Consider the following 23,889-nt stretch of genomic DNA (forward strand, 5'->3'; position numbering starts at 1 on the left):
CTATACGTACAAAAATAACTTAGTTGACACACCTAATATGTGGTTAAGTGTGACTTAAAAACATCGTAAGATGTCTGTAAGGGCTTCGACTGGATAGTAAAATACTTTTAGAAGACATGAGTTCGTACACAGCAGCTCAAACTGTAGTTCGTGGTAGGGCCCTCCACGAGCACATGCCATTGATATGTTTCCCACATCGAACTTCTGCCATACCTGAACGGTATCTCGTCCATCTCGCCCTGTTGAAGTAGAAAGGTTGGATTGTCGGTCACTACACTACAACAATCTTGCTTTCGAATCCGTCCGAAGTATGTATATATTTCTGAATTTTCGAAAATAAGAAAGGATCCTATGTTGGCCCCATCGTTGCGAATCTCGAACAATTGGCTAATTAACTAGTTAAATCAATGGCGCAATATGAGTGTAAACTGCTGCAACTATAAAGTAGGTTATGAGGTGGTAGCTACTGGAGTTAGTCGACTAGTTAGTTAACTGGTTAGTTAGCTAGTTGTTAGCCAGTTAACTAGATAGTTAACTAGTTAACTAACTAACTAACTAGTTACTCCGTACTCCGTACTCCAATCCCATCATCCGCAAAACTACAAACCCTGAGCTGACAATCTATGTACTATTCAATCTAGACTAAGAGCGGCTATCATAATGACATACCCTATTCTGAATTTCACTCTCAAGCCAATTACTGTGAAGGCGCAGCCAATCACTTTACAGACTTTCTTGCCATATGGCACATTAGTGGAGTCGCCTCTTCCAAATAAACTTGTTGCAGCGCCTGTCAATCCTCCCCACTTGCAGCCAATATCGGCGGAACCGACATTGGTAAATCAAGGATACGCCATAAAGTACAGCCCCATCTCTCCTGTTCAGAATTCTTATGAGAGTCGTCGCTCGGATAGACAAGCTGCATCACCCTGCATGAGTCTCTTCTGCTGTTTTCCTCGGAAATTACGCATTTCCAACCTCTCTCCGGCGACGTTCTTCTTTGATGTGGGTATTTTGGAAAGACATCCTTTCTCCTCGCAGACTTTCATCCCACTTTCTGCCGGGTTTGGCCGCAGTGGCAAGGAGTGTGCAAACGATCATCTTTCCTCGGGAACTCCGCAAAACATTAGTACTTTATACCTAGTCATTGTGGCTCCTAGCCTAGGTGGCCAAACAGCTGCAGCTACGCTTAAAGTTGATGGGCATGTAAAATCAGTTGTGGTACAGGAGCCGCCGGATATGTCTAACCTATGTGCTTTCATTGTGCACCCAGACCAAGCAGTGACCTATAGTGCGGGGACATGGCATTCTCCAATGGTGGTCTTGGGAGACAGCAAAATTGATTTCGTTGTGTTCCAATTTCTCAACGGAGTTGCAGAGGAGGACTGCCAGACTGTTGCGTTTGATGAAGCTGTAACTGTTCGTGTGGAAAGTCGCCAATTGGGCCAGGGAACACTGGCAAAACTTTGAACCCGCGATACCCAAGCCCCCACTGTATTAACTACTTATTTAACTAAACGTGCCAATCCAAGAATCACTAACTGGGTTCTCTCGGAGTAGGGCTATACTCAAGGTTAAGACAAAGTGTCAACTACGGACACCTAACATGCCATAGTTTAGAAAGGATGTGAGATATACATGTACCTTACTTAAGGAATGGTTAAGAGGGTAACCTGGCTACTTTGCTTTTGGTAGAGGTATAACGATTCCCGGCGTCCCGCAATCCGTGTCACTTAACCAGCAAGATAACAAAGCCTTCCACATTGCTGCAACATTACAATCTGGCGAGAGCAACATGGTTACTTTGCGGCCCTTTCTGTTCGAGTTTTGAAGGTGTCAAAGATATTTCATCCAAAACAGATCTTGCTACATCGACTACACTCTGTGGGACACCCGCAAGACTGGCAACCCTCAGAGCATGTGAATTCCGATTCACACCTGCTCCTACCTTGTGTATGAATGAGAACGACCCATCTGAATATTCTAACACGCTTGTGCAATAACGTGCCAGGTGCGGAAAATCAATCGTCATATCTGCTAATGAGTGAAAATGCGTAGCAAAGAGGGTGCGGCACTTGATGACGTCGTGTAAGTGATGCAAGCATGCGAATCCTATGGCAATGCCGTCTTCAGGTGCAGTGCCTCGACCGACTTCGTCCATTATCACGAATGATTGTGGTGACGCATGTTTTAAAATTGCCGCCGTCTCAAGCATTTCCACCATGAAAGTTGACTGGTCCCGAAAAAGATCGTCAGCAGCGCCGATGCGGCTGAAAATTTTGTCCACTATCCCAAATTCTGCATACTCAGCTGGTACAAAAGAGCCAACCTGAGCAAGAATGGCGATCAATGCGTTCTGCCGTAAAAACGTACTTTTACCGGCCATATTTGGCCCGGTAATGAGCCATATTCTCTCTTTCTCACTAAGGAAACAATCATTATTCACAAAGGGTCGTCCTTGTTGGTCAAGGCCAAGTTCCACAGTCGGATGTCTTCCCCCTACAATTTTGTGGGAGATATTTGTATGTACGATCGGTCTAACCATGTTTTGTTCGCGAGCTAGCAATGAAAACGAGCATGCCACATCTAGTTCATCCAAGACAGCTGCATTTCGGCGCAATGCAATTAAGTTGAGAATGACGTCTTGTCGTAATCCCTTAAAAATTAACTGTTCTTCAATACGAATTTTCAACTTAGTCTCGTCAATTTTAGCGCCTAGGTCGGACCACGAGGGCAGATAAAACGATCGAGTTGATTTCGATGAGGAGACGGTCCTCGATATTCCCAGAACTCCCAATGACTGCTCCATGGTCTTTGCTCCTTTAACGTGTACGATATGCCCCAAGCCAGGGGTCCATTTTAGCGATAAACCAGCAGCTTTTGCGTCCTTCCGTAATTTTTGTGTCAGTGCTGCCTTTTCCGCATACAATAGTTCTAGTGATTTATGCAAGTTCCCAAGTGAAGGGCTTGCATTCCGTCGCATAATCCATGTATTTTGTTCATTGTTATCCGGCTCTTTAAGATCTGGGGCTTTGTCGAATTTTTGCGACCGAACTTTCTTTGGCATGGCTGCAAGGTCATCTGGCGAGCCCTGTTTTGAAATTACCTCATTGGCGAGGGCCGCCATATTTGCCGCGTCCTCTTCCTCGATACGTTGCTTCTGTATGAGAGCTTCCTCATCAATAGCTTGTAGGATGCGCCTCGACAGCTCTTCGGGGCCTCGCATATTAAATCGTTCAACCATTGCGTGAAAAGTCCCTTCTGCGTGAGAGGGGTTCAATTTGGTTGTGCCGCCAGGTTCTGTTTTTTTTAGCAGTATATGTCTTATATTGTTTGATGCGTCGATGGCCCTTGACAAACAGAGAAGGTCGTCTGCATCTCCACGACCCAAAGAAAATTTTTGTACTAGCCTTTGCGCATCGTAGCTCCGTTTAAGAAAAGTAACTATACTGTCCGCCAAGTTTGTATCATTAATAAGTTCAGATACCAGATCTAAGCGCTCGTTAATAATAGGCAAGGATGCCGAAGGTGAAGCTTCATAACATATTAGCGTATCCATATATCAATTAACAATAGATAAAACTTACTCAATCTTTCTTTCAGAAGTCGGGCTCCGCTTTTAGTTGACGTTCGATTAACTGCATGTAATAAACTTCCCTTTCCTAAGCTGTCCCTGGAAGTTTCTAGAATTTCGAGCCCTTTTAGGCTGTTTCGATCAATAACCATGGACTTCTCCAAATGCTTGCGGCGGGGTCCTTGAAGCTTTACCTCGACGCCCTGCATTTGAACCTTCACATATTCCAATAACATATGGCAGGCCACCGTCTCCTCCACTGAAAATTGCGCTGCTGTATCGCTTGAAATGGGCGATAAAAAGCATTCGGCCCACTCTGAAATAGGCTTGATGGCAGATAGGCAAGAAAAGTACGTAAGTAAACGATGGTTTTGTCCAATCAATGTTTGGATTTCCTGCTTGAGGGGAGTATCGAGTGTTTTGTCGATGATTATCTCCTTAGCCTCGATTCTTGCAAGCACTGATGCTAGCATCGAGTAGGTGGTATGTTGGGTGAAAAATTCTCCTGTTGATAGATCTAGCCAGGATAGCCCAACAGCTTCCATGCCCCTTAGGCGGAGAGTTCCATTTTCTGGTACAAACTCTGCTTTTGTTGCTCTGTCATGAGTATTTATGTGTAAGGCAAGTAAAAAATTATTTTCAGAAGGATCCATGAATCTTTCATCAATCAGAGTTCCAGGTGTAACAATCCTAGCTACTCTTCGGTCAAACATCAACCCAGGCTTTGTTGTTACTGCTGTAATATTTGCAAATTCTTCGCTGATTGCAACATACTTTTGCAAGTCTTGGACTAGTACTTTGAGAAAGCGGTCAAGCTGGTAGAAAGGAAAACCCGCCATTGGTACAGCCCCGGCACTTGTTTTCTTGGATGCAAGCTTTAAGTTGAGGAGAGGTGCAAATTCCTCTGCTTGCTTAAAATATAACTATGGGATGTGTTAGCAACCCCCGTTAGAAAAAAACTAATATATATTTATACAAGGGAAAATCTCGGCTTGCCTCGTAAAAACTTCCCACACGAGTTAGGAGAACGCAATTTTTGAACTTCAGCATGTTGTTTTTGGCCCCCTGAATGACAGAAGGGTATTGTGGAGAGTCATTCTCTAGGGAAACGAGGTGCTCGGTTGATTGCAGGTGGCCCTGAGCAAGGTCTTTGAGCTTCACTGACGACTGCGTTTTCGCACCTCGCCATGATAATTGAGGGAAAGGGGGGCGTTTTTGATGTCTTGAGACAAAGCGGAGGGTATTTGTAAAACCACGTCTCAAAAGTAGCACTAATATTGAAGATCGAGCATGAAATAGTGTAATGCTCATGATCTAGTGTTGGTTAAACGAGATCGAAGGAGACAGTCAAGTGGCTGTTCTAGTCAAATACATACTGAGTAAGCCTTTCTGATATGGAGTACTCCGTACTCCGTACATCAATACCAAATAACCTAGTGGTTGGTTAACTGGAAGTTAATGAAGTTAATATGTAGTTAGGTACCTTACCTTAGGTACGGAGTACGGAGTACTCCGTGGGTAGGTAACTAACCTACAAATGTCTTGGAGTACTCCGTACAGAGTACGAGTTAACTAACAGGTAGGTAATTACATAACTACCTCAGTACGGCGTAGTAAACTAATGCAAATAGTGCAAACACTCATCCAGAGAATGAGTTCATTCTTCACTGTGTAGGGAGTACGCAAGCAGTGTATCCAAATTTTTCTTCGAAGCAATCTAGCAATAATGTTTGGATTTAAACACTCATGGTGTATCTACCTCGATACCAACCAAATCATGGGCAGATTGAGATGCGGGTTGACTCCTCTTGAATTGACTCAAGAGTCCTGGTCAGACATGTCACACCACGACTAGCAGTGCAATGGAAAACACTTTGACTTCCCAAGGCTAAGCAATACGACCGTATGTCTCCCATCCTCTCGCTACAAAATCCAATGCATTTTAAGATCTGGAGGGGTGTTGGGAACTATGCTTCGGGAACTCCACCTTGAGACAGCCCCTGTTTGATACACTCCCTATTCCAGCATTCAACACCCAGTGTAAAAAGTATTAAACTTTGGCTGCAACTTTGAGTGTATGAACTTGAAGGAATTTTGCTCAAGCCTTTCCGTAAATGATCTTCCTACCTCCGATTTGTCAGACCTTGGTGGCAGCTCCCTGCCGCTCTTTGCTAGATCTCGCTTTGTTTGACCATTTCGAAATGACAAGGAGCTTTGGACATCAAATTTACCTCCAACAGTACCCTCCCACTTCAATTTTTCCTTCAGGAATTGAACTCTTCTCGACCAAACCTACCTCCTTTTATTCGTCCATAGAAAAGGTCTACAATAATATCAAACACATTTCGCATGCCATAGGTGCAGGTGTTCTCTGTTCTCAAATGAACTTCTGCCGGTAGCCGGATCTAATATACGAGCCGCGAATGCCCATCTAAAGGTCAACTGAAGCTCGTCGCTCCAGAGGGGGAGATTGTGGTAAAGAAATGCTGTTTCTTTTTTTCGCGGTTATTTGGCTTGGAATATTTGCCGTAAAGCTCGAGTCCGTACTGGCCTCTGTACTTTACTGATCATATTGGACAGGATACGAGAAAGGCGGAGTGTAAGACCATTCGTGAAGGGAGGAGAGGAATATTGAATACGGTGCGGGTGACTGCCTACTCTTGTTGCTGAACAATTCAACTGACGGGATTTTTAGATAGGGGGAAATCCGAATTATGTCCCTCTAACTAACCCGGATACATCAACGGTACGAAGCAAGGTTTCTTGAAGCCGTGTGCTAGAATCATAACGCTGACTACCAAAGACACATTTTGTTCCAGGGGAGTCATCCCTCGGAGCCGACAGCAATATCCAAGGAGATAGCGACATTACTGTTATTGTATCTTTTGATCCAGGAATTGGAGGCCGGCCTCCAACAAATAGCCAAGGACATGGGGGGTTGAAAATCATTGGAAGCCAACCAGGAGGGCAAGGACAGCAGGGCACCAACGGTCAACAGGGCCCACCAAACAACCAAGGACAGCAGGGAACTGGACAGGTTGATGGATTTTGCCCCTGTACCTGTTCGTGTCCTTCCGACGCATTCAACCTGGCTCCTGGACCGACGGAAAATACGAGCTCCGCAACACCTGGCATTGCAGTCAATTCCTCCATTCCCGATATAGGAACATCAACATCCGACCTTCCATTGCAATCCTCTAGCGGGATATTTCCATCTAACTCAGATGACGCGGAGTTAGTTCTACCTTTACGAACAGCTTCGCCCTCAAGCTCCCTTAGCAATTCCGGTCCACTTTCGCCACCACCTCCGTCTATTCCTACCCCATCAAACGCCTCGTCGTCAGTTGAGCTTGTGGGGTCCTCAGCAGTAGGCCCCAGTCCGCCAATGAGCTCTTCATTATCAAGTGTTACCGCTCCTGTGGAAATCTCCTCATCATCCGTGGATCTAACAACCACATCTTCGAGTGGTTCCGGGCTATCAATTTCAGCCCCAGAAACTGCTTCTATTACTAATACTCCAGCCCCAGCATTGTCAGGGGACGATATTGATGCCAACTCTCTAGAGCTTCACAGTACTTTGGTTTTCGGCCTTGGATAAAACTCGCTATGGTGAAACGAACACTCCAACCATGTTCTATGTCTTCATTAACGCCATGAGAAAGTGCAGAACCCAGGAGGCTTGGTTCCGATTTTTGTATGTATGTACATACCTATTGTTTCTTGGTTGAGATTTCTGCAAATTGCCGTATTTTATTTGTTTACTGTGCCCCTAAGGCTCGGTTGCCATATTGTGTAGCTCATGGCTTTCCAACCTAGCTTTCTTTGCCCTGCGCTTCAATTCTCGCTTGGATAACAGAGCGTCAGAATCCTGCGTTCCTCCTAACTCAGATGCCCTTCTTTTGCTTCTTCCCCCAAGTCTTCGCGGTTTCGTACAGTCCTCGTTTTGGATTGATTCGTCACCAGGAGCGCCGGGGACATCTCCACCAAAGATAACATCCACCGTTCCTCTCCAACTAGTCCTCTTTAACCGTGCTAAGGTAACTACTTTCCTTGCCTCATCACACAATGCATCCTTGCCAGTTTCCTGAGTCATCCCCCAGAGGCATCCTAAATTGACCACATCCCATGGCGATCGTACGCAAAGAGCTTCCTTCGCCTCACTAGATATAACAATGCCCCTACCCCTCGTCGCACGCACAAGAGATATCGCATTACTGATCAAATTTCTTCGTGCTTCAAGCCCACTTCCTGTAATAGACGGGCCATAACAGATTTCGAAACGCAGGCCTCTTGAAATAGCTGCAGAAAGTGTTTTAAACTTGAAGTGAAATGGTAGGCGAGCAGAAAGGTCAAGTGATATGATATCACAATCAAGACTGTTGCAGGCTTGTGCCAGAGCCTTTTCATTCGTTGGCCGTATAGCTAGCAAGGAATAAGAACGCGCAAACGTGGTGAGGCGGGGGGTTTGTGATGGATCGGAAACAGTGATATTGAGTCTGGTGAGAAGGTTCAAAGACTTTGGCAGTTTCGTTGGCAAGGGCGGCGGACACAAATCTGGTGTAAGCTTAGTTGGCGTATGTGCTAACGCCACCGATGTATAGCCCACTGGATAAAGTGTTAGATGCCTGAATACAGAAAAAACGTAGTGACGGAGGCATACACTCGGCAAGAAAGTGAAGTGTGTTGAGAACGTCTGTGCTATTCGAAACGTAGGGGACATTCAAATCGTAGAACATAATGGTTAATGCCAATCAAAAGTAAGCCGGGATTCAAAGGCAATTCAAAGCAACATGTTGAGTGTATGCGAGCCAGGAAAGCTTTGAACTAGTTCAAGTGGCTAATCAAGCCACTGCATGTGTAGCAATATCCGATGGTCAATAAAGACCTACCAAGCACGGAGTACTCCGCAAAGCAGCAAGAATTTGAAGGTGTCGGAAAGCAGCTGACGGTCACCAAGCAACCAACCAATATTGCCAGAATTTTCGCTTAAGTAGTTAACTAACTATAGGTACCCCGTAGTAACCGATAGTTACACTCCGTACACGGAGGATAATTAACTTAAATACCTATCATTACCCGTCATGTGCTGTATTATGTAATGCATTCACATCCATGATGTTAGGCTGGGGCCTCTCCTAAGAACACAACTTTACTCACACTTGATTCTTTTTGAGGCCAGCCGCCTCGTGGCTTATTTATTTGGCCCTTGGTTATTTAATCCTTTGTGTATTCTCTCATTTCATTGTTTTGATTGCTTTGAGCGCCGGTGCATTTTCCTGGTGGAATTTGACCCTAAACCTTACCCCAGTCCTTGGGAAGCAGTTCTGAAGAGTGTTTAGCTCAAACATTCGTCACTATGGCGCGCGTATACGCAGATGTGAACCAGCATATGCCAAAATCATATTGGGACTATGACAGTGTTAATATATCCTGGGGCGTTCTGGAGAATTATGAAGTGGTTCGAAAAATTGGTACCGCCCCGCAGCATCAATACCCCTCTCCTCTTACATTCTAGCCAATTCTCTAATTACCATATTTTCCTTAAGGTCGTGGAAAGTACTCGGAAGTATTTGAGGGAATCAATGTCGTGAACTACCAAAAATGTGTTATTAAAGTATTAAAGCCAGTAAAAAAAAAGAAGATCAAGCGAGAGATAAAAATTTTACAGAATTTAGCTGGAGGACCCAATGTCGTCGCACTCCTGGACGTCGTCCGTGATAGCCAGAGCAAAACGCCCAGCTTGGTTTTCGAATATGTCAATAACACAGATTTCCGAACACTATACCCTCGCTTTGTGGATTTTGATGTTCGCTACTACATCTACGAGCTGTTAAAGGCATTGGATTTCTGCCATAGTAAAGGGATAATGCATCGGGACGTCAAACCCCACAACGTCATGATTGATCATGAACGCCGAAAAGTGAGCATCGTTGAACTATAACCTCGTTTTCTGTTTCTCAGCCTCACAACACTAACATGCTGCTTAGCTACGGCTAATAGACTGGGGGCTGGCCGAATTTTATCACCAAGGGACTGAATATAACGTTCGGGTTGCATCCCGGTATTTCAAAGGCCCAGAGCTTTTAGTGGACTTTCAGGAATATGACTATTCCCTCGACATGTGGTCGCTTGGGGCAATGTTTGCCTCCATGATATTCAGGAAAGAGCCATTCTTTCACGGTAGCAGCAATGCCGATCAGCTTGTCAAAATCGCAAAGGTGTTAGGCACCGATGGCTTGTTTGAATATCTCGACAAGTACGACTTGGAACTAGATCCTCAGTATGATGACATACTTCAACGATACTCAAGAAAACCCTGGCAAACCTTTGTCAATCAAGAGAACCAACGATTTGTTAGTAATGAAGCTATCGACTTCCTAGATAAATTGTTAAGATACGACCATGCGGTTGGTTTTTTTGAAAGAAAATACGATTGTCAGTGGCTAATTTTATGTTCAGGAACGACTTACAGCGCAAGAGGCCATGGCCCATCCTTATTTTGCACCCGTCCGCGCCGCTGCAGCCCAAGCTGCCCAGAACTCGACCCCTCCCCCTTGAAAGATCTTAAGATCTTCATAACTGTTCCCGTCAAAGAACTTGAACGCCCATCTTAACTTAAGAAGGCTCAGGATTAAATTTGTTTATCCCCGTACTCGGTACTATGGGAAGGTACATCAGGCCCTAACCCTAATTTCCCAATGTGTTACCACATCACAGTCCTATTATTTTGATTGGTCCAAAAACATATTAAACCTCCTACTAGCCTTTGAGATGACATAACATAAATCCTACCAAAATCAAATTAAATTCTTGATTAAGTACCTACTCATCCAGAGATTGAGAATAGGCACAGGCCGCAGCTCTACACCTTTTTTGCTTGTATAGAATTGCGGTAGGACCATGTAGCAGCTCCTAGAAAGAGTAGAGCCGCGAATGAAGTGAGCGAGCTTCCTCGTACCATATGTGCGATCAGTATGGCTCAGTTCAACATTGATCCCGCCAAAATGTAATGCTCTATTATTTCAGAGTCCTTCCTACCTTCAGCTACTCAGATTAGTCAACCTACGATTTATTCATTTTTTTTGATATTACTAGCAACTCGAAAAAACGCAGTCCGTTGTGTTAACTAAGTGAAATATCCAGGATTCTGGTACATATGGCAAACGCACTACTCCGTATTCCGGAACTAACAGGCACCCACTCTGAGGCAGTTAGTCAAAAAGGTGTGCGGATGAGTCACCCAAAGATTCCTCACATGAACTGCCCACGTTCGGAGTACTCCGTACAACTTCATACTCCCCACATTCTCGACATATTTTGCTTCTGCTCTAAGATCCACGATCACTTCCTGCCCTGCTGAGTATTTTTATGTGCGGACCCTATCCAGAATTTTTAATTCCTTCAATAAGATCAAGATACTGATCAAACGGTATTTTGCGCGCGCAGCGCGTTGTAGCCGCGCCCTACAACCTCGATCGACCATGGCCTCAGTTCCTACGAGTCAAGCACTAAGTGAGCTCTAGGCAAACTAGATATCCAATACTTACCAGACCTAATGTGTGGGGTGATAGGTGCTGTTGATAGTCCCTCGAACAATACACCCGAGTCACAGCTCGAGAATAAACCAAAAACGGAGAAAGAGCGTAGGTTATACAATGTAATTTTATTTTTTGTTTTTTTTTTCTTCTCTAGTGCATTGTACTATCGTTCAAACGATATTCTAATATTCTGGACTAGTTGAGAGAGAGCGAAAGAAGGCAGAAAAATTAAAGAAATTCGAAGAAAAGAAAGCTAAAAAGGCGGCCACCACTTCACTACCAGCTAAAAGCCCTGAAAAGAAAGCTAAGGCTGCAAAGGACAAGACGGCCGATGCTTACGAACCCGAGAAGATCGAATCTGGAAAATATAAGTGGTGGGAAGAGAACGGCCTCTTTCGGCCTAATTTCGGACCAGATGGGAAGGTCAACTCAAAAGGGGCGTTTGTCATGACGCTCCCTCCACCCAACGTAACCGGTGCTCTTCATATGGGACACGCGTTGACCAATGCGCTCCAGGATACTATGGTCCGATGGCAACGTATGAAGGGGAAAACAGTGCTCTGGCTTCCAGGATATGATCATGCCGGTATCTCTACCCAAAGTGTTGTGGAAAAGATTCTATGGAAGACCGAGAAAAAGACTCGTCATGATGTTGGACGAGTGGCTTTGACTGACATGATCTGGGCCTGGACGCACAAGTACCATAATAGTATCACAACTTCTATGAGGAGTATGGGTGGTTCTCTCGATTGGACTAGAGAAGCATTCACGATGGATGAAAATTTCTCTGCTGCCGTCACAGATACATTTGTTCAGCTACATGAAGAGGGTATCATTTACCGGGCCAACAGACTTGTGAATTGGTGTGTTGCTTTGAACACATCTCTATCCAATCTTGAGGTGGAAAATAGGGACCTTGACGGTCGGACGCTTCTAGATGTTCCAGGGTACGACAAGAAAATCGAATTTGGCGTGTTGACCCACTTCCTTTATGAAATTGACGGCTCCAATGAAAAGATTCAAGTAGCAACGACCCGGCCCGAAACAATGCTTGGAGATACTGGTATTGCCGTGCACCCTGACGATACACGCTACCAGAAATACATTGGCAAATATGCAAGGCACCCATTTGTGGACCGTCTACTGCGAATCGTTCCTGACGATAAAGTGGATCCTGAATTTGGAACCGGGGCCGTCAAGATCACCCCCGCTCATGATTTCAACGATTTTGTCAGAGGCAAGGAACATAATTTAGAATTTATCTCGATTATGAACGATGATGGGACCTTTAATGCTAATGCGGGCCCTTTTGCGGGTACAAAGCGTTTTGATGCTCGTTACCAGGTCATCGAAGCCTTGAAAGAAAAGAGGCTCTATGTTAAATGGGAAAACAACCCCATGAAAGTTCCTCTATGCGCCAAATCAAATGATGTGATTGAACCAATCTTGAAGCCCCAATGGTGGATGAAAATGAAGGAGCTCTGTGACCCTGCTATTAAAGCTGTTGAACATGGCGATATTATCATTCGTCCAGAAAGCGCAGAAAAGAGCTATTACCGGTGGATGAACAATATCACAGACTGGTGCCTCTCTAGGCAACTTTGGTGGGGCCATCAAGCCCCAGCTTATTTCGTTCAATTTGAAGGTGAACAAGGAGATAACAGCGATGGAGAACTATGGGTTACTGGCCGTACAGAAGAAGCTGCCCGGCAAAAAGCGGAAGCGAAGTTCCCATCGAAGAAGTTCTCCCTTGTACGGGACCCTGATGTACTGGATACCTGGTTTTCTTCGGGCTTGTGGCCGTTTGCCACTCTTGGTTGGCCTAAAACAAGTCACGATTTCGAACACCTCTACCCTACGTCCGTTTTGGAGACTGGCTGGGACATCCTATTCTTCTGGGTTGCTCGCATGATTATGCTTGGAATGAAAATGACAGGCCAAATCCCTTTTCGCGAAGTGTATTGTCACTCATTAATTAGAGATTCCGAGGGAAGGAAGATGTCGAAATCATTGGGCAATGTGGTTGACCCTCTTGACATTATGAAAGGCATTACATTAGATGCGCTACATCAAAAGCTGCTAGAGGGAAACCTTGCTCCAAAAGAGGTTGCCACTGCTACTAGGTACCAGAAGAAAGCGTTTCCAAAAGGAATCCCAGAATGTGGAGCCGATGCGCTGCGATTTTCCTTAGTATCGTATACCACAGGTGGTGAGTATTAGCTAGCTCTATTTTCCACGCCAATGAGACATATTCTAACTCGCATTAGGGGGCGATATCAACTTTGATATCCAGGTCATTTATGGCTACAGAAGATTTTGTAACAAAATTTATCAGGCTACCAAATACGTTCTTGGCAAATTAGGTGATGATTTCCAACCGCTCGCGACCCCTTCGAAAATTGGAGTAGAATCACTCTCTGAGAGATGGATTCTCCACAAGTTCAATATCGCAGCAAAGCTTACCAATGAAAAACTAGAGCAACGCGAGTTTTCTGATGCTGCTATCATACTCTATCAATATTGGTATAGCCAACTCTGTGACGTTTTTATTGAAAATTCAAAATCCCTGCTGCAGCAAGATACTTCCGCTGATGTCCAAGAATCGGCTAAGCAAACACTCTACACAGTCCTCGAAGGCGCCTTAGCCTTAATTCACCCGATCATGCCTTTCATATCTGAGGAACTGTGGCAACGCCTACCTCGCCGTCCCGGTGACACTTCAGTCTCCATTATGACAGCCTCTTATCCGGAATATAACCCAGCCTTTGATGATCCTGCCGCAGAAATTGCTTACGATTTGATATTGGCCACTTCAAAGGTCATCCGCAGTATTTTAGCCGAGTATGACGTCAAAACAAAAGGAGATGTCAAAATTCAAACATACGACGCTACAAGTTACAAGACCATCAGCGACGAGGTCCCCAGTATTAAATCTTTAAGTGGGAAAAATATTGGCGAGATTTTGGTTCTCGGCTCTGAAAATACTACACCCCCTCCAGGCTGCGTCGTTTCTTCAGTTGGAGCCAATGCCGCCGTGTACCTAGAGGTGTCGAATGAAATACGTCTGGAGCAAGAAGAAAAGGCCAGGGAAAATCTCGCCAAGGCTCTTGAGACCATCAACCGACAATTGGCGATCACAAATGCTGCGGGTTGGAAAGAAAAGGCCAAGCCGGAGGCGAGGGAAATGGAACAGAAGAAACTCCGGGATGCTCGAAGTGAAGCCGCACGTATTGAAGAGCAGATCAGAGATTTGGAAAAGTTGAAAATTTAGAGTTTGACGATGATAACTCCTATGTTTCCTCTTCAATAGACGACTTTTTAACCCCAGTTTTAATGGTGTACTGTAAAATTGTACTCTGTGCTCAATACGGAGTACGGAGTACCCAGAACAGAATAGTCCGCACAGAATACGAAGCATTCCATAGTCGTGCTCTGTACTCCGTACGGAGTAGAGTCCTTTTACCTCATCACCTCAGACGCATGCTGTTAAGGTTCTTTAGCGCGAATTTAGTATTTTGAGCTAACCCATTCGGGTAATTCAGCCAAACCTGACCCGTAAGGGTCTAGCCTAAAGCTTAGAATTGCGCTACGCTACATTAATCCTAGCCTATTTCTGCCTCATCCAAAGTGAGAAAATCGAGCACCATAGCGGGCTTCCAAATATGTGGGCTACCGTAACATACGTCGTAACTCAACAAAATGTCGAAACTACAATTGCGTATGTGTGGTTGACTCAACTTAAGTCAGTATTTTCAGTTTTGACTTGCATACGGAGTACTCCGTAGAGTGCATAGAGTTCGTAGGAGTTAACTTGGTTAAGTAGTTAACATGTGATCATCGTGTCACGTGAAATAAACTAACTAACTAGGTAACTGTACTCCGCAACTCAAGAAGTTTGACAAACACAACTCGGCACCATCAACCTAGCACCAAACACAGCAAACCGGGCAAACAACAGCTTTCCATCAATTCAAGCCGGGGAGCTCAAGCAGACTGCGTCTACAAAACAGGAATTTCGTTGAACAAGCTCCTGCCTCCAAATACTCTAGATTGGAGGGGATTCCCGTACGTCAAATACAGATAGAACCGTGTACTAAAGCGGCTGGCAGCTTGACCACGGTTATACTATACATAACATACCTCCAAACAGCACCCTCAAGAGCATTGGATAAAAATACAAGATTACCTCTGGATTTACGTTGCGCGGCACCGGTTTCAATGACTTCTACAGCACAGTCACAACCAAACAACACCCCGGCTCATCATTCGCAACACCAGAATCCGCTTACCCAGAAGCCTTTTCCTGCAAATACTGTTCACAGTCTTCCGGCCAGCACGGCGTCATATACAGCAGACAACCACTTAGCAGGTCTCGTTGAAGCCGCAACTGCTGCTGCTGGCCAGAACGTCGGATGGACACATTCCGACGACGACGACACGGCAATGGCTGGAGAGACTCGGGCATTGCAAAACTCCCTTGACGGGTACACAGTTGGCATGCAGCTAGAAGATTCATATGCAAATCAGGGAAATGCCCCCAACCCACATTTTATTCTTCCCCCACGTACAGGTCCTCGACCAATTGCTCCGGCGGGCGGTCCGATTCCGCTGTCCGAGGCGAACGCCGCTGCCCGTAAGCGAAAAAGGGGAGATCCAAATGTTGATCCTTCAATCACGGGGAATCCAAACTTTACAACAAATAGTAGTGAAACCGGGCTCTCGAATCCTAATGAATACGCTGCTAGAGAACTTTCTCATCGGCATTCCACTTCAAATACTCGAGTAACCGGGGTTTATTCAGCAGTCGCACTCTTTCGACAGCCCTCAGCAACAAGCAAAAAGTACACTCGCCCTCCAATGTCAAAGCTCTTCACATCGTTAGAGTTGTCCCCCGAGAATTTTCTTCACTTGCAAGCCGCTGCTAAGGCTTACATGCTTGATGAAGATCATCCAGAACGTCGGGATTGCGTTGGGCAACGCGGCAAAGGTGACACGGAAATGGTGAGGCTAAGGCTTTGGAATTGTGTTAGTGATTTTCTTGATAAGGAAGGGAACGGCCCTCGTTTCTTTGGAGAGAATGATGTCAATGAAGGGATGGAACCACGCCAGATGGTCTGGCCTCGAGATGATCAGAAAATAATATCTCTGATGATGCCTCTGCTTCGGCGCATGGTAACAAATGAGCGGCAGCGGCAATATGCTATTGAAACTAGGAAAGGTGGGAGTTCGGAAGAAAAGAAACGGAAGCAGACGGAGATCAGAAGCTCCGATTCAGCTGCTGGTGATAGTGTAGTTCCCTTTCAGCAACCCTCCGAGACAGATGTCGAAATCCTCCGCCTTCTCCCCGCTGGATACCCTTCCGAGTGGCAATCAATCACACAGTGTTACGAGTCCTATAACCAAAATTTTCGCCTCGATCAACTTGGCGCTATATGCGGACTTCCCCGTCCGGATTGGCTGGGATTGATCGCAGCTATTGATTGCCATTACCAAACAGACCACCATGGGCATGCTGCAGAATGCGATCAGCCTTGTCTGGATTGCATGGTCAATAACATTGTTTCCTCGGAATGCGTCGCAAATGCGAATTGGAGGGTTGGCGGGTCGACTGACGATTCTTCGGTACGGACATATTTGTAAGTCTTGATGGTATTCCAAGCAAGATGCCACTTCTAACTTCTCAGTGCTTCCAACATCATACGGGATGCATCCCATATAATTAGAGAAATGCTTGTTGGCCGCACCGATGATCAACATGATCCAAATATTGCCCAGCCTACAATCTTTTCTGGGCCATCTAATTCTGAGCGAATTTCCCCACCACCATTACCCTCTGGCCTACTACCAACTGTATCCACTACTCAATCAATACAGCACTCACAGAAGCAATCAACGAACTCCGCAAGGGTTATTGTCAATGTGGTTCAAAATGGAGATGACAAGCGTCTGTTACCACGGGTGGAATTTCAAGGCGAACAAACAGCCAGCCTTTCATTACTTCTCACTAATGCCCGCCAATATCATCAGCAGCGCCATCAGCAACCACAGCGATTCCAAAACGATATATTGTCTAACAATATCCGAGTAAGGGCATGGCTTAAAGATGGATTAACGTTGATTAGAAATGATGAGGAATGGATGGCTGCTCTAATGGCGTCGCACATGGTTGACTGGATGGATGGAGAACTTCGTGTTGTTCTCGATGCCGATGGGACGCTGTAGCTAGTATAATATAAAGCAATTACTTTTTGCGTCGCTTATTCCCCTTATTACATTTTCCCACAAGCTCTTATTTCATTTCAATATTCACCACAGGGCGCAATACCTCCTATATAGCAGAACCGATTCCCTTGGGTATTGCTTGTGCAAAACATGAGTCTATGAAAGAAGAAGCAGTCCGCCCCTCCATCAAACTAGTCGCTTCCCCTGGAAGTCTGTACTGCGTGGTGTACGGAACCGTTCGCCGATCTACCTAACTGGTAACAACAGTGTCTGGCACCAGTATTCACTAGTTAGAACGCTTGTGGAGCCCCCGCCTGGGGACCTGGATGTACGGAGTACCCATCTTTAAATGAAATGTCCAACGACCCTGGGAAGGCCTCACAGCGTTCAAAGGCTTCGGGATATCACAATACGTATAAGTGGCTATGTCTCTGGTTAATTATCTGCTATTCGATATTTACATACGTAAAATAGCCACAACCCGGTCTTGAATGCTAGAAAGGGTATTTTGTTTGAAATAACACTTCTGCGCAGGCAACGCAAGCCAGTCTCCACAAGAAAAATTTGACTCACACATTGTTACCATGTGCAAACTTCATACATAAAAGAGCTATTCCTCCCCGTCTTCTACAGTAGCGGCTCTTGATTTCCCTTTGATAGCGAGACTGCTAGGGGATTGATGTATGCTGGCATTCGCATCAGGACGACTCTCAAAAGTACTAGTCTGGGTATCGCCGCCATTGTCACTCTCATCAGAAGTAACTTGGAGCCAAGGAGAGGTAGATTTCATAGCGTTGGTTGAAGAATCGTGACTTGCTGACTGCGATCTACCATCAACGCAGTCGTCTCTCAAAGACAGGCCACCTTCCGGTTGGGAAGACAAGGCGTGCGGCGTCGGGTTAGGCACTGCAAAGCCTGTTTGCGGTGAGCTCACAGCTTGCTGAAAGCCACTATCTTGAGCCGACAAAATTGGATGTGAGAAATTTGATGAAATATAAAGTGGGGGGCGGGGTGATATCTCTGGTTGCTGCGCATTTTGTAAAGGAACAAGTGTCCAGCCGGCGGGAAGTGTCAATCCCTGAGGTAAAGGGTTATCCGTTAGGGTTAAATGTCGTGAGTTAGAAGTAAAGTGAGGCTGGAGTACGGGGGAAGATACATCCGATGAGCTCAAGGGGCTTAAATTAGTCATGGCTCTATTTGAGTTCATTTCTCTAAGACGAGCCAACTCATTTTGCAAGAGCCGAATGACTTGGATTTGGTGGGATGCGGTTATGACAGTGTTAAGCTCTTGGTTAATTTGCTGCTCAAGGTGAAGGATTTGATTTTGTATGCTGAGATTCGAAGATGCCGGATTGAGTGATGATGAAACAAGTGGATCCAGGCGTCTCAACGTAGAATCAACATTTCCCGGCTGTTGGCTTGCATTCGCCGTATCTGCAGCTGGTGCCGGATTGGGCTGACCGACATCGGCATTTAAGTGCTGGGCAAAATCTTGAAACTGTTCCGGTCTACCAGCACCCAATCCAATACGGAGTGGACCAAGGTTAAGCATCCACGCTCTAGGTCTCACGGGAGCGGGTTGTCCGTTTCCAATAGGCTGTTGATTTTCCCCGGCAGCGGGATTTCCCTGGTTCAATCCTGTCCGCCCCTGCCCGGCCATCGTAACTGGACGTCTACAAGTTGGGCAGTTTTGCTGACGTTCTAGCCAGCTCCGAAGACAAGCAAAGTGAAGTAAATGCCCGCAAGGTAATCTTTTGGGGCGAAGTCGTTCTGGCATTCGTCCAGGAGTCCGGCCATTAAGGGAGCGATTATCCGGGGTTTCAGGTGGTGGCTGCCAGGGCCGCATTTCCTCCCTACATATAATGCAAACATCTTCCCTAGCAATTTCCTCTGCGGTAGCATCAGGATACCGTTGGTTCATATCACGCGTCGCATTTCGATACCGGATGAAATCCAGGATTCGTTTCGCAAAGGATCTCATGGTAAGGACAACATCTCTTAAAATGTGTATTGGTAGGCCGTAGAAGGTAAAAAGGATTGCGAAGAAAGAAAGGTACACGATCAGTTTCAAGAAGTCTTGATAAACCTTAGCAGATACTCTCCTTAGCGCTGAATATTAGGATGAGTCTTACCAGTAACCAAGTCCAGATAGAAGACAAAACGGCCCTTCTCTTCCCACCCAGGCACATCTAGCTCCATTTCATCAATATCCTCTTCACTGGGTAGTCTGCCAGGGCTTTCGGAGCCAGAGGCCTGACGTTCGCGGGCTATATCTGCCCTTAATGCTTCAATCTCAGCTCTTCTCTCTGCAAGCCTCGAGTGTTTCTGTTGCCGAACAATATACATTTCGGTGAGCGATAACGCATATCTCGCAGTTGTGGAGGTTGATAATATTGTGAGTACCGCGAACTCGAAGCCAAACATAACCATCATATCAGGTCTAGCTTGGCGAAGAACTGTTCTAATTGCATATTTGAGCATGAACGAGTTGAAGGAGACCGCAATAAGAAGCGATATTGCTAAGCGGGTATGAAACAGAGGAGGATTATTTGGGAGGTGCTGTTCGAGCACCTCAACGCGGCCTTCCCCGATCCAACCCCAAACCCTGCCGATTAATAGGCAAACGAACATGACGACGAACCAGCCACCCAGCTCTCCGCGAAATATTGTCATGGCTAGACAAGTCTCTGTGACTGCGAACCATCCTTTTTCGTAGAGTTGCTCTATTTCTATAGGTCGTAAGCGGCCGTAGAGGAGTCTTTGGAGGCCAAACAGGAGGTATCCGACTACTAAAAGGCAGATATTCGTGAGAATCTGGAAAGTGTTAGTGAAACGTACTGGGGATGGAGCGTTAGTTAATTGCCTTTCTTACCATGAGGTTCGCATTGCTTTGTGATAAGTAGACGCAAGCAGAATAAAAATTCGCTCTCTGATGCAATGCCTTCAATACGACACTTGCGGCGAGGGTAAGGGATACCTGGGACGTTGATTCAGTGGCCCATACTTCTCTCAATAGTCTGTATAGCTAGAACTCACCCCTGTGTAGGCCGCCAATCTCATCATAGCGGCCGGCGATGACAATCGCCACGATTACGAGCTCACATGCGCTGAGAATACAGGTAGAAACGAATGCCGGAGGGTGTAAATGAATAGGCCCCCGGCGTCGCGACACGATGCTTGATGCCACCTTTGAGTTTGATTCACTGCTTCGTCATAAAATACGCAGAATCAGAGAGAAACAAAATAATACAGTACCATACACAATCCGGTATGGAACTCGAATGTACGGAGTTAGCAATAACTAAATTCCGGTATTGTCGGTACCTAAATCAACTCTCCGCAACTTCAAGCTCGCTGTGTTATTTATGATTATGGAGTGCACAGCACGAAAGTAGCAGTTGCAGGTCAACGAGCCCTGGTGATCATTTCTACTACTGCCACGAAACAAAAGATGGCGACGGAAGACGTAAAGAACCAGGGTTCCTTGTATCATCTCGGACAAAGAAAGCATTGTTTGCTGTTTTGTTCGGATGGTTGCTTGGAAAAACACCGCCAGTCCAGACCGAAGACGCCTGAAGAGTTTGCCAGTACCATCTCGCGCCTCCTATTGTGGAGTATATACCTATACGACTGAAAAAAGCTCTTCTCGCTATTGACCCTCTCTGTATGTATAACTATGTATGTATGTACGGGGTTGGGAGCATGTTTGCTATGGAGCCTCCGGTGGCGGTTTGTGCAGCAGGAACCACATTGGACTAGTGAGCGAACCACGGATCTACCCTCATTTCTGCGATAGTTCAATGCGCCAGACATGCAAGAGAAGTTTCGACAGCTTCTAGAAGCAAGATTTACGAGAGGGCTTAGTCTTGATTGGCTAAGAATTCGCCGTCTCGACGGGAGGTTGCATCTTCTCCCATGTGTGCATGCACTTCCCCCTATCCTTATGGATGTCCACGTTTTTTTTTCCCTCCGATAGGGCAAATACAGCGTGGAGGCTGATGGTTATCCTCCGTCGCCATCGACGACAAAAAAGGGTTTCTTCTAAGTAGATCCGGTACTGTTGGTCTTATAACTACCACCACAACTCTGGCTAATCCCCGACAAATATCCCGCTGGCAGATTATGGCTGAGTGCCACAAATATACCTCCTCCTTGGCTCTATTTCTTTAGACCAAGGTAGATGGCCTGACTGGAAAATGCCAAACTCATCTGCAGGTATCCTTGAGGACCCGCAGGACACGAGGTGATGTTTCAAGTGATGACACGGCTATACCAAAGTATCTATCTGGTCGTTTCGGATTATAGGCAGGCGCAGATCCGAGAGCTGGTATATGGATTCGATTCCGGGGCATTAAAAAACCTGTATATACTTCTTTGGGATAGTGTGATTGGGTGAGTCTAGCAAGCCTAGGAGAAGCTGCCTTCTCAGAGAAAAATAAATATAACGGTGGCTGCTTTGACATGTTGGATCTCAAAGGCTAACATTTTCAGTTCATAGAACCATTTGAATAATACGACCGGCTTATGAGAAATTAAATCAACCAGGTGTGGGTAGAACGAGTCCTATAATTTGTTGTAAGACTCGAAAGGGATATTCATAACCAGAGCAAAACTGACTCTATGCAAAAGAGGTCCGGGTAAAATCCAGCAATATTCGCCGCGACGGTCCTGGCGTCGTGTTTTCCGTCAATCAGCTCGACTTGCGATAGTCACGATAGTGACCTAGACTTGTCAAGATGCGCGAGTCAAGTGGGATGCGGCCAAGGACGGTTGAGACTCGGGGTATTCTGTCTCCGAACGGATACCATGACTGGAACATGTTGTCGTTCGATGCGCAGCATCAAGTTCTCAGCAGTAAACCAAACTGTCCCACGACTCTCGAAATTTCAACGCAATACCAAACATATGTGCACCCAGGGTTTGACAAGCATAACCAACACTTTCCGGTTGCTGCATGGGGTCTTTCTGCCGGGGGTCAGTCGAGAGATGCGCTCGTTGAGGACGATGTATGGCATCCATTGCCCGATGGCTGTTCACCGGTGGTGGTGAATAGACCAGAAACGGCATCGCTTTCGCATGTCGATATGTGCTTTTTGAATGAGCGACCATTGTATACCGAGAATGCCTTTTTGGCCCCTGAGCCCTTTTGTCTACCAGATTCGGATAAGGGGGTGTGGGCAGAGAGCGAGCGATACGTGGCTAAGCGCTTGAAAAGTGGCGGGTGGCTTTCGGAGAAATCCCGGCCAGACCACGCGGTCTGTATGGGATATGACCCATTATTGTTAGAGAAGACGTCGTCTGCTATACTCCAAACAGAAGCGGGACAGGAATGGCTTCAGTCAGTGGGGTCGCATAGCCGAGTAGATTACCAACCAGAGCACTTCGCCGCAGAAAGGAGTGACGATGGGACTCAGGATTACGAACAATACTCCGCTCAGTGTAGATACTATCCATCCATGCCCTGGACTACGGACGAGTGGAGATGCAATACCAGCGAACATTTCAACAGCGGTTCATTCTTGTCGGCATCATGTCCGGACTCCATCCAACGGTGGCTGCTGACGGGGCCTGTTCAATGGAGCCCAGACAACGTTCGTCTCACCGGGGCACTGTTACCAATGGGAAGCAACCAAGGGACTCCCTACGCCAGCACAATACAGGATGGATCCCTGGCCTGTCGAAAGTCAAAAAGCATCTCTAGCGAGGATAATGCTCGAAAGGGGGCTAAAAAGCACAAAGCCTCTCAACGTGGCAGAGCCAGGGATGAATTTTTAGTGAGATGCAAGCAATCCGGGATGTCGTACAAGGAGATAAAAACCAAGGGCCAATTTCCCGAGGCCGAGTCTACTTTGCGCGGCCGCTATCGGACACTGACGAAGCAGAAGGAGCACCGCGTTAGAAAGCCAGAGTGGGAGAGAAATGATGTAAGTATTGTGCCACTTTCGGTGTTCTACGAAGGCGACTAACCTGGTCTGTTGTTGGCTGCAGCTACGGCTACTTTGTGAAGCGGTCACAAAACATATGGATTCACCAAAGACTAGCGGGCCTCAAAGTCCGAAAATCTCATGGAAGCAGGTGGCCGAATACATCTGGAATAACGGCGGATCATATCATTTCGGAAACGCAACCTGCAAAAAGAAATGGGTTGAGCTTCGTGAACAAAGGCCACGACGTTCGCCAAAGCCCGTTTCCCGTGCCGTGTCCATCCTCCCCAACAGGACTGGGATCGACAGTAGGTAGGCTCTAGAGAATATATATATATATATATCTAGATGCAGCTTGGGACGATACAGGGTTTGATGTCGGAGATAGTCTATAAATCGTAATCTTAGGCGTAGGGTTTAGTTTGCGCATCCATGTTACTTAAGAGAAAGTATGCGACAGTCCAATGGGGATCATAAACAAGTTGCGATAGTCATAGGGAGATCTCGGCCACGTTGTGCAGAATTCCAACGGTGGCCAGTACGTGATCCAGGAGCGCAGGCTGGTGTTTCAGAGCAATCCATTAACATTCCGGCTCCGCGTGGACCATCAGTGATCCTACCAGATGGGCGG

At 46.1% G+C, this 23,889-nt stretch overlaps 8 protein-coding genes across 8 annotated transcripts; 5 read left to right on the forward strand and 3 right to left on the reverse strand.

Moving 5' to 3' along the window:
- Window positions 1-660: 660 nt before the first annotated feature.
- On the forward strand, window positions 661-1,470 carry LOZ57_003792 (uncharacterized protein; the record flags this gene model as incomplete). Its single annotated transcript, XM_049252840.1, has 1 exon — window positions 661-1,470. The coding sequence occupies one exon, from the start codon at window positions 661-663 to the stop codon at window positions 1,468-1,470; it is 810 nt and encodes a 269-aa protein (XP_049108339.1).
- A 304-nt stretch (window positions 1,471-1,774) lies between these two features.
- Window positions 1,775-7,229, reverse strand: msh1 (MutS protein 1; the record flags this gene model as incomplete). The annotated part of the gene is made up of 4 exons (XM_049252841.1): window positions 1,775-3,534; window positions 3,588-4,497; window positions 6,635-7,133; window positions 7,225-7,229. 4 exons carry the CDS (start codon window positions 7,227-7,229, stop codon window positions 1,775-1,777), a joined length of 3,174 nt encoding a protein of 1,057 aa, XP_049108340.1.
- A 114-nt stretch (window positions 7,230-7,343) lies between these two features.
- RPP1 (RNA-binding RNA processing protein rpp1) lies at window positions 7,344-8,310 on the reverse strand (the record flags this gene model as incomplete). Its single annotated transcript, XM_049252842.1, has 2 exons — window positions 7,344-8,179; window positions 8,235-8,310. The coding sequence occupies 2 exons, from the start codon at window positions 8,308-8,310 to the stop codon at window positions 7,344-7,346; spliced, it is 912 nt and encodes a 303-aa protein (XP_049108341.1).
- Window positions 8,311-8,930: 620 nt separating this feature from the next.
- On the forward strand, window positions 8,931-10,132 carry CKA2 (Casein kinase II subunit alpha'; the record flags this gene model as incomplete). Its single annotated transcript, XM_049252843.1, has 4 exons — window positions 8,931-9,045; window positions 9,121-9,494; window positions 9,562-9,981; window positions 10,034-10,132. 4 exons carry the CDS (start codon window positions 8,931-8,933, stop codon window positions 10,130-10,132), a joined length of 1,008 nt encoding a protein of 335 aa, XP_049108342.1.
- Window positions 10,133-11,055: 923 nt separating this feature from the next.
- Window positions 11,056-14,383, forward strand: LOZ57_003796 (uncharacterized protein; the record flags this gene model as incomplete). The annotated part of the gene is made up of 4 exons (XM_049252844.1): window positions 11,056-11,086; window positions 11,146-11,217; window positions 11,312-13,321; window positions 13,380-14,383. 4 exons carry the CDS (start codon window positions 11,056-11,058, stop codon window positions 14,381-14,383), a joined length of 3,117 nt encoding a protein of 1,038 aa, XP_049108343.1.
- A 947-nt stretch (window positions 14,384-15,330) lies between these two features.
- Window positions 15,331-17,334, forward strand: LOZ57_003797 (uncharacterized protein; the record flags this gene model as incomplete). Its single annotated transcript, XM_049252845.1, has 2 exons — window positions 15,331-16,748; window positions 16,797-17,334. The coding sequence occupies 2 exons, from the start codon at window positions 15,331-15,333 to the stop codon at window positions 17,332-17,334; spliced, it is 1,956 nt and encodes a 651-aa protein (XP_049108344.1).
- A 610-nt stretch (window positions 17,335-17,944) lies between these two features.
- HRD1 (E3 ubiquitin-protein ligase hrd1) lies at window positions 17,945-20,397 on the reverse strand (the record flags this gene model as incomplete). The annotated part of the gene is made up of 4 exons (XM_049252846.1): window positions 17,945-19,410; window positions 19,467-20,148; window positions 20,207-20,311; window positions 20,371-20,397. 4 exons carry the CDS (start codon window positions 20,395-20,397, stop codon window positions 17,945-17,947), a joined length of 2,280 nt encoding a protein of 759 aa, XP_049108345.1.
- A 1,673-nt stretch (window positions 20,398-22,070) lies between these two features.
- On the forward strand, window positions 22,071-23,300 carry LOZ57_003799 (uncharacterized protein; the record flags this gene model as incomplete). The annotated part of the gene is made up of 1 exon (XM_049252847.1): window positions 22,071-23,300. The coding sequence occupies one exon, from the start codon at window positions 22,071-22,073 to the stop codon at window positions 23,298-23,300; it is 1,230 nt and encodes a 409-aa protein (XP_049108346.1).
- Between the last annotated feature and the right edge of the window lie 589 nt (window positions 23,301-23,889).

This window comes from Ophidiomyces ophidiicola (genome assembly GCF_022830035.1).
Source record: "Ophidiomyces ophidiicola strain CBS 122913 chromosome Unknown scaffold_13, whole genome shotgun sequence".
Classification (NCBI taxonomy): domain Eukaryota; kingdom Fungi; phylum Ascomycota; class Eurotiomycetes; order Onygenales; family Onygenaceae; genus Ophidiomyces; species Ophidiomyces ophidiicola.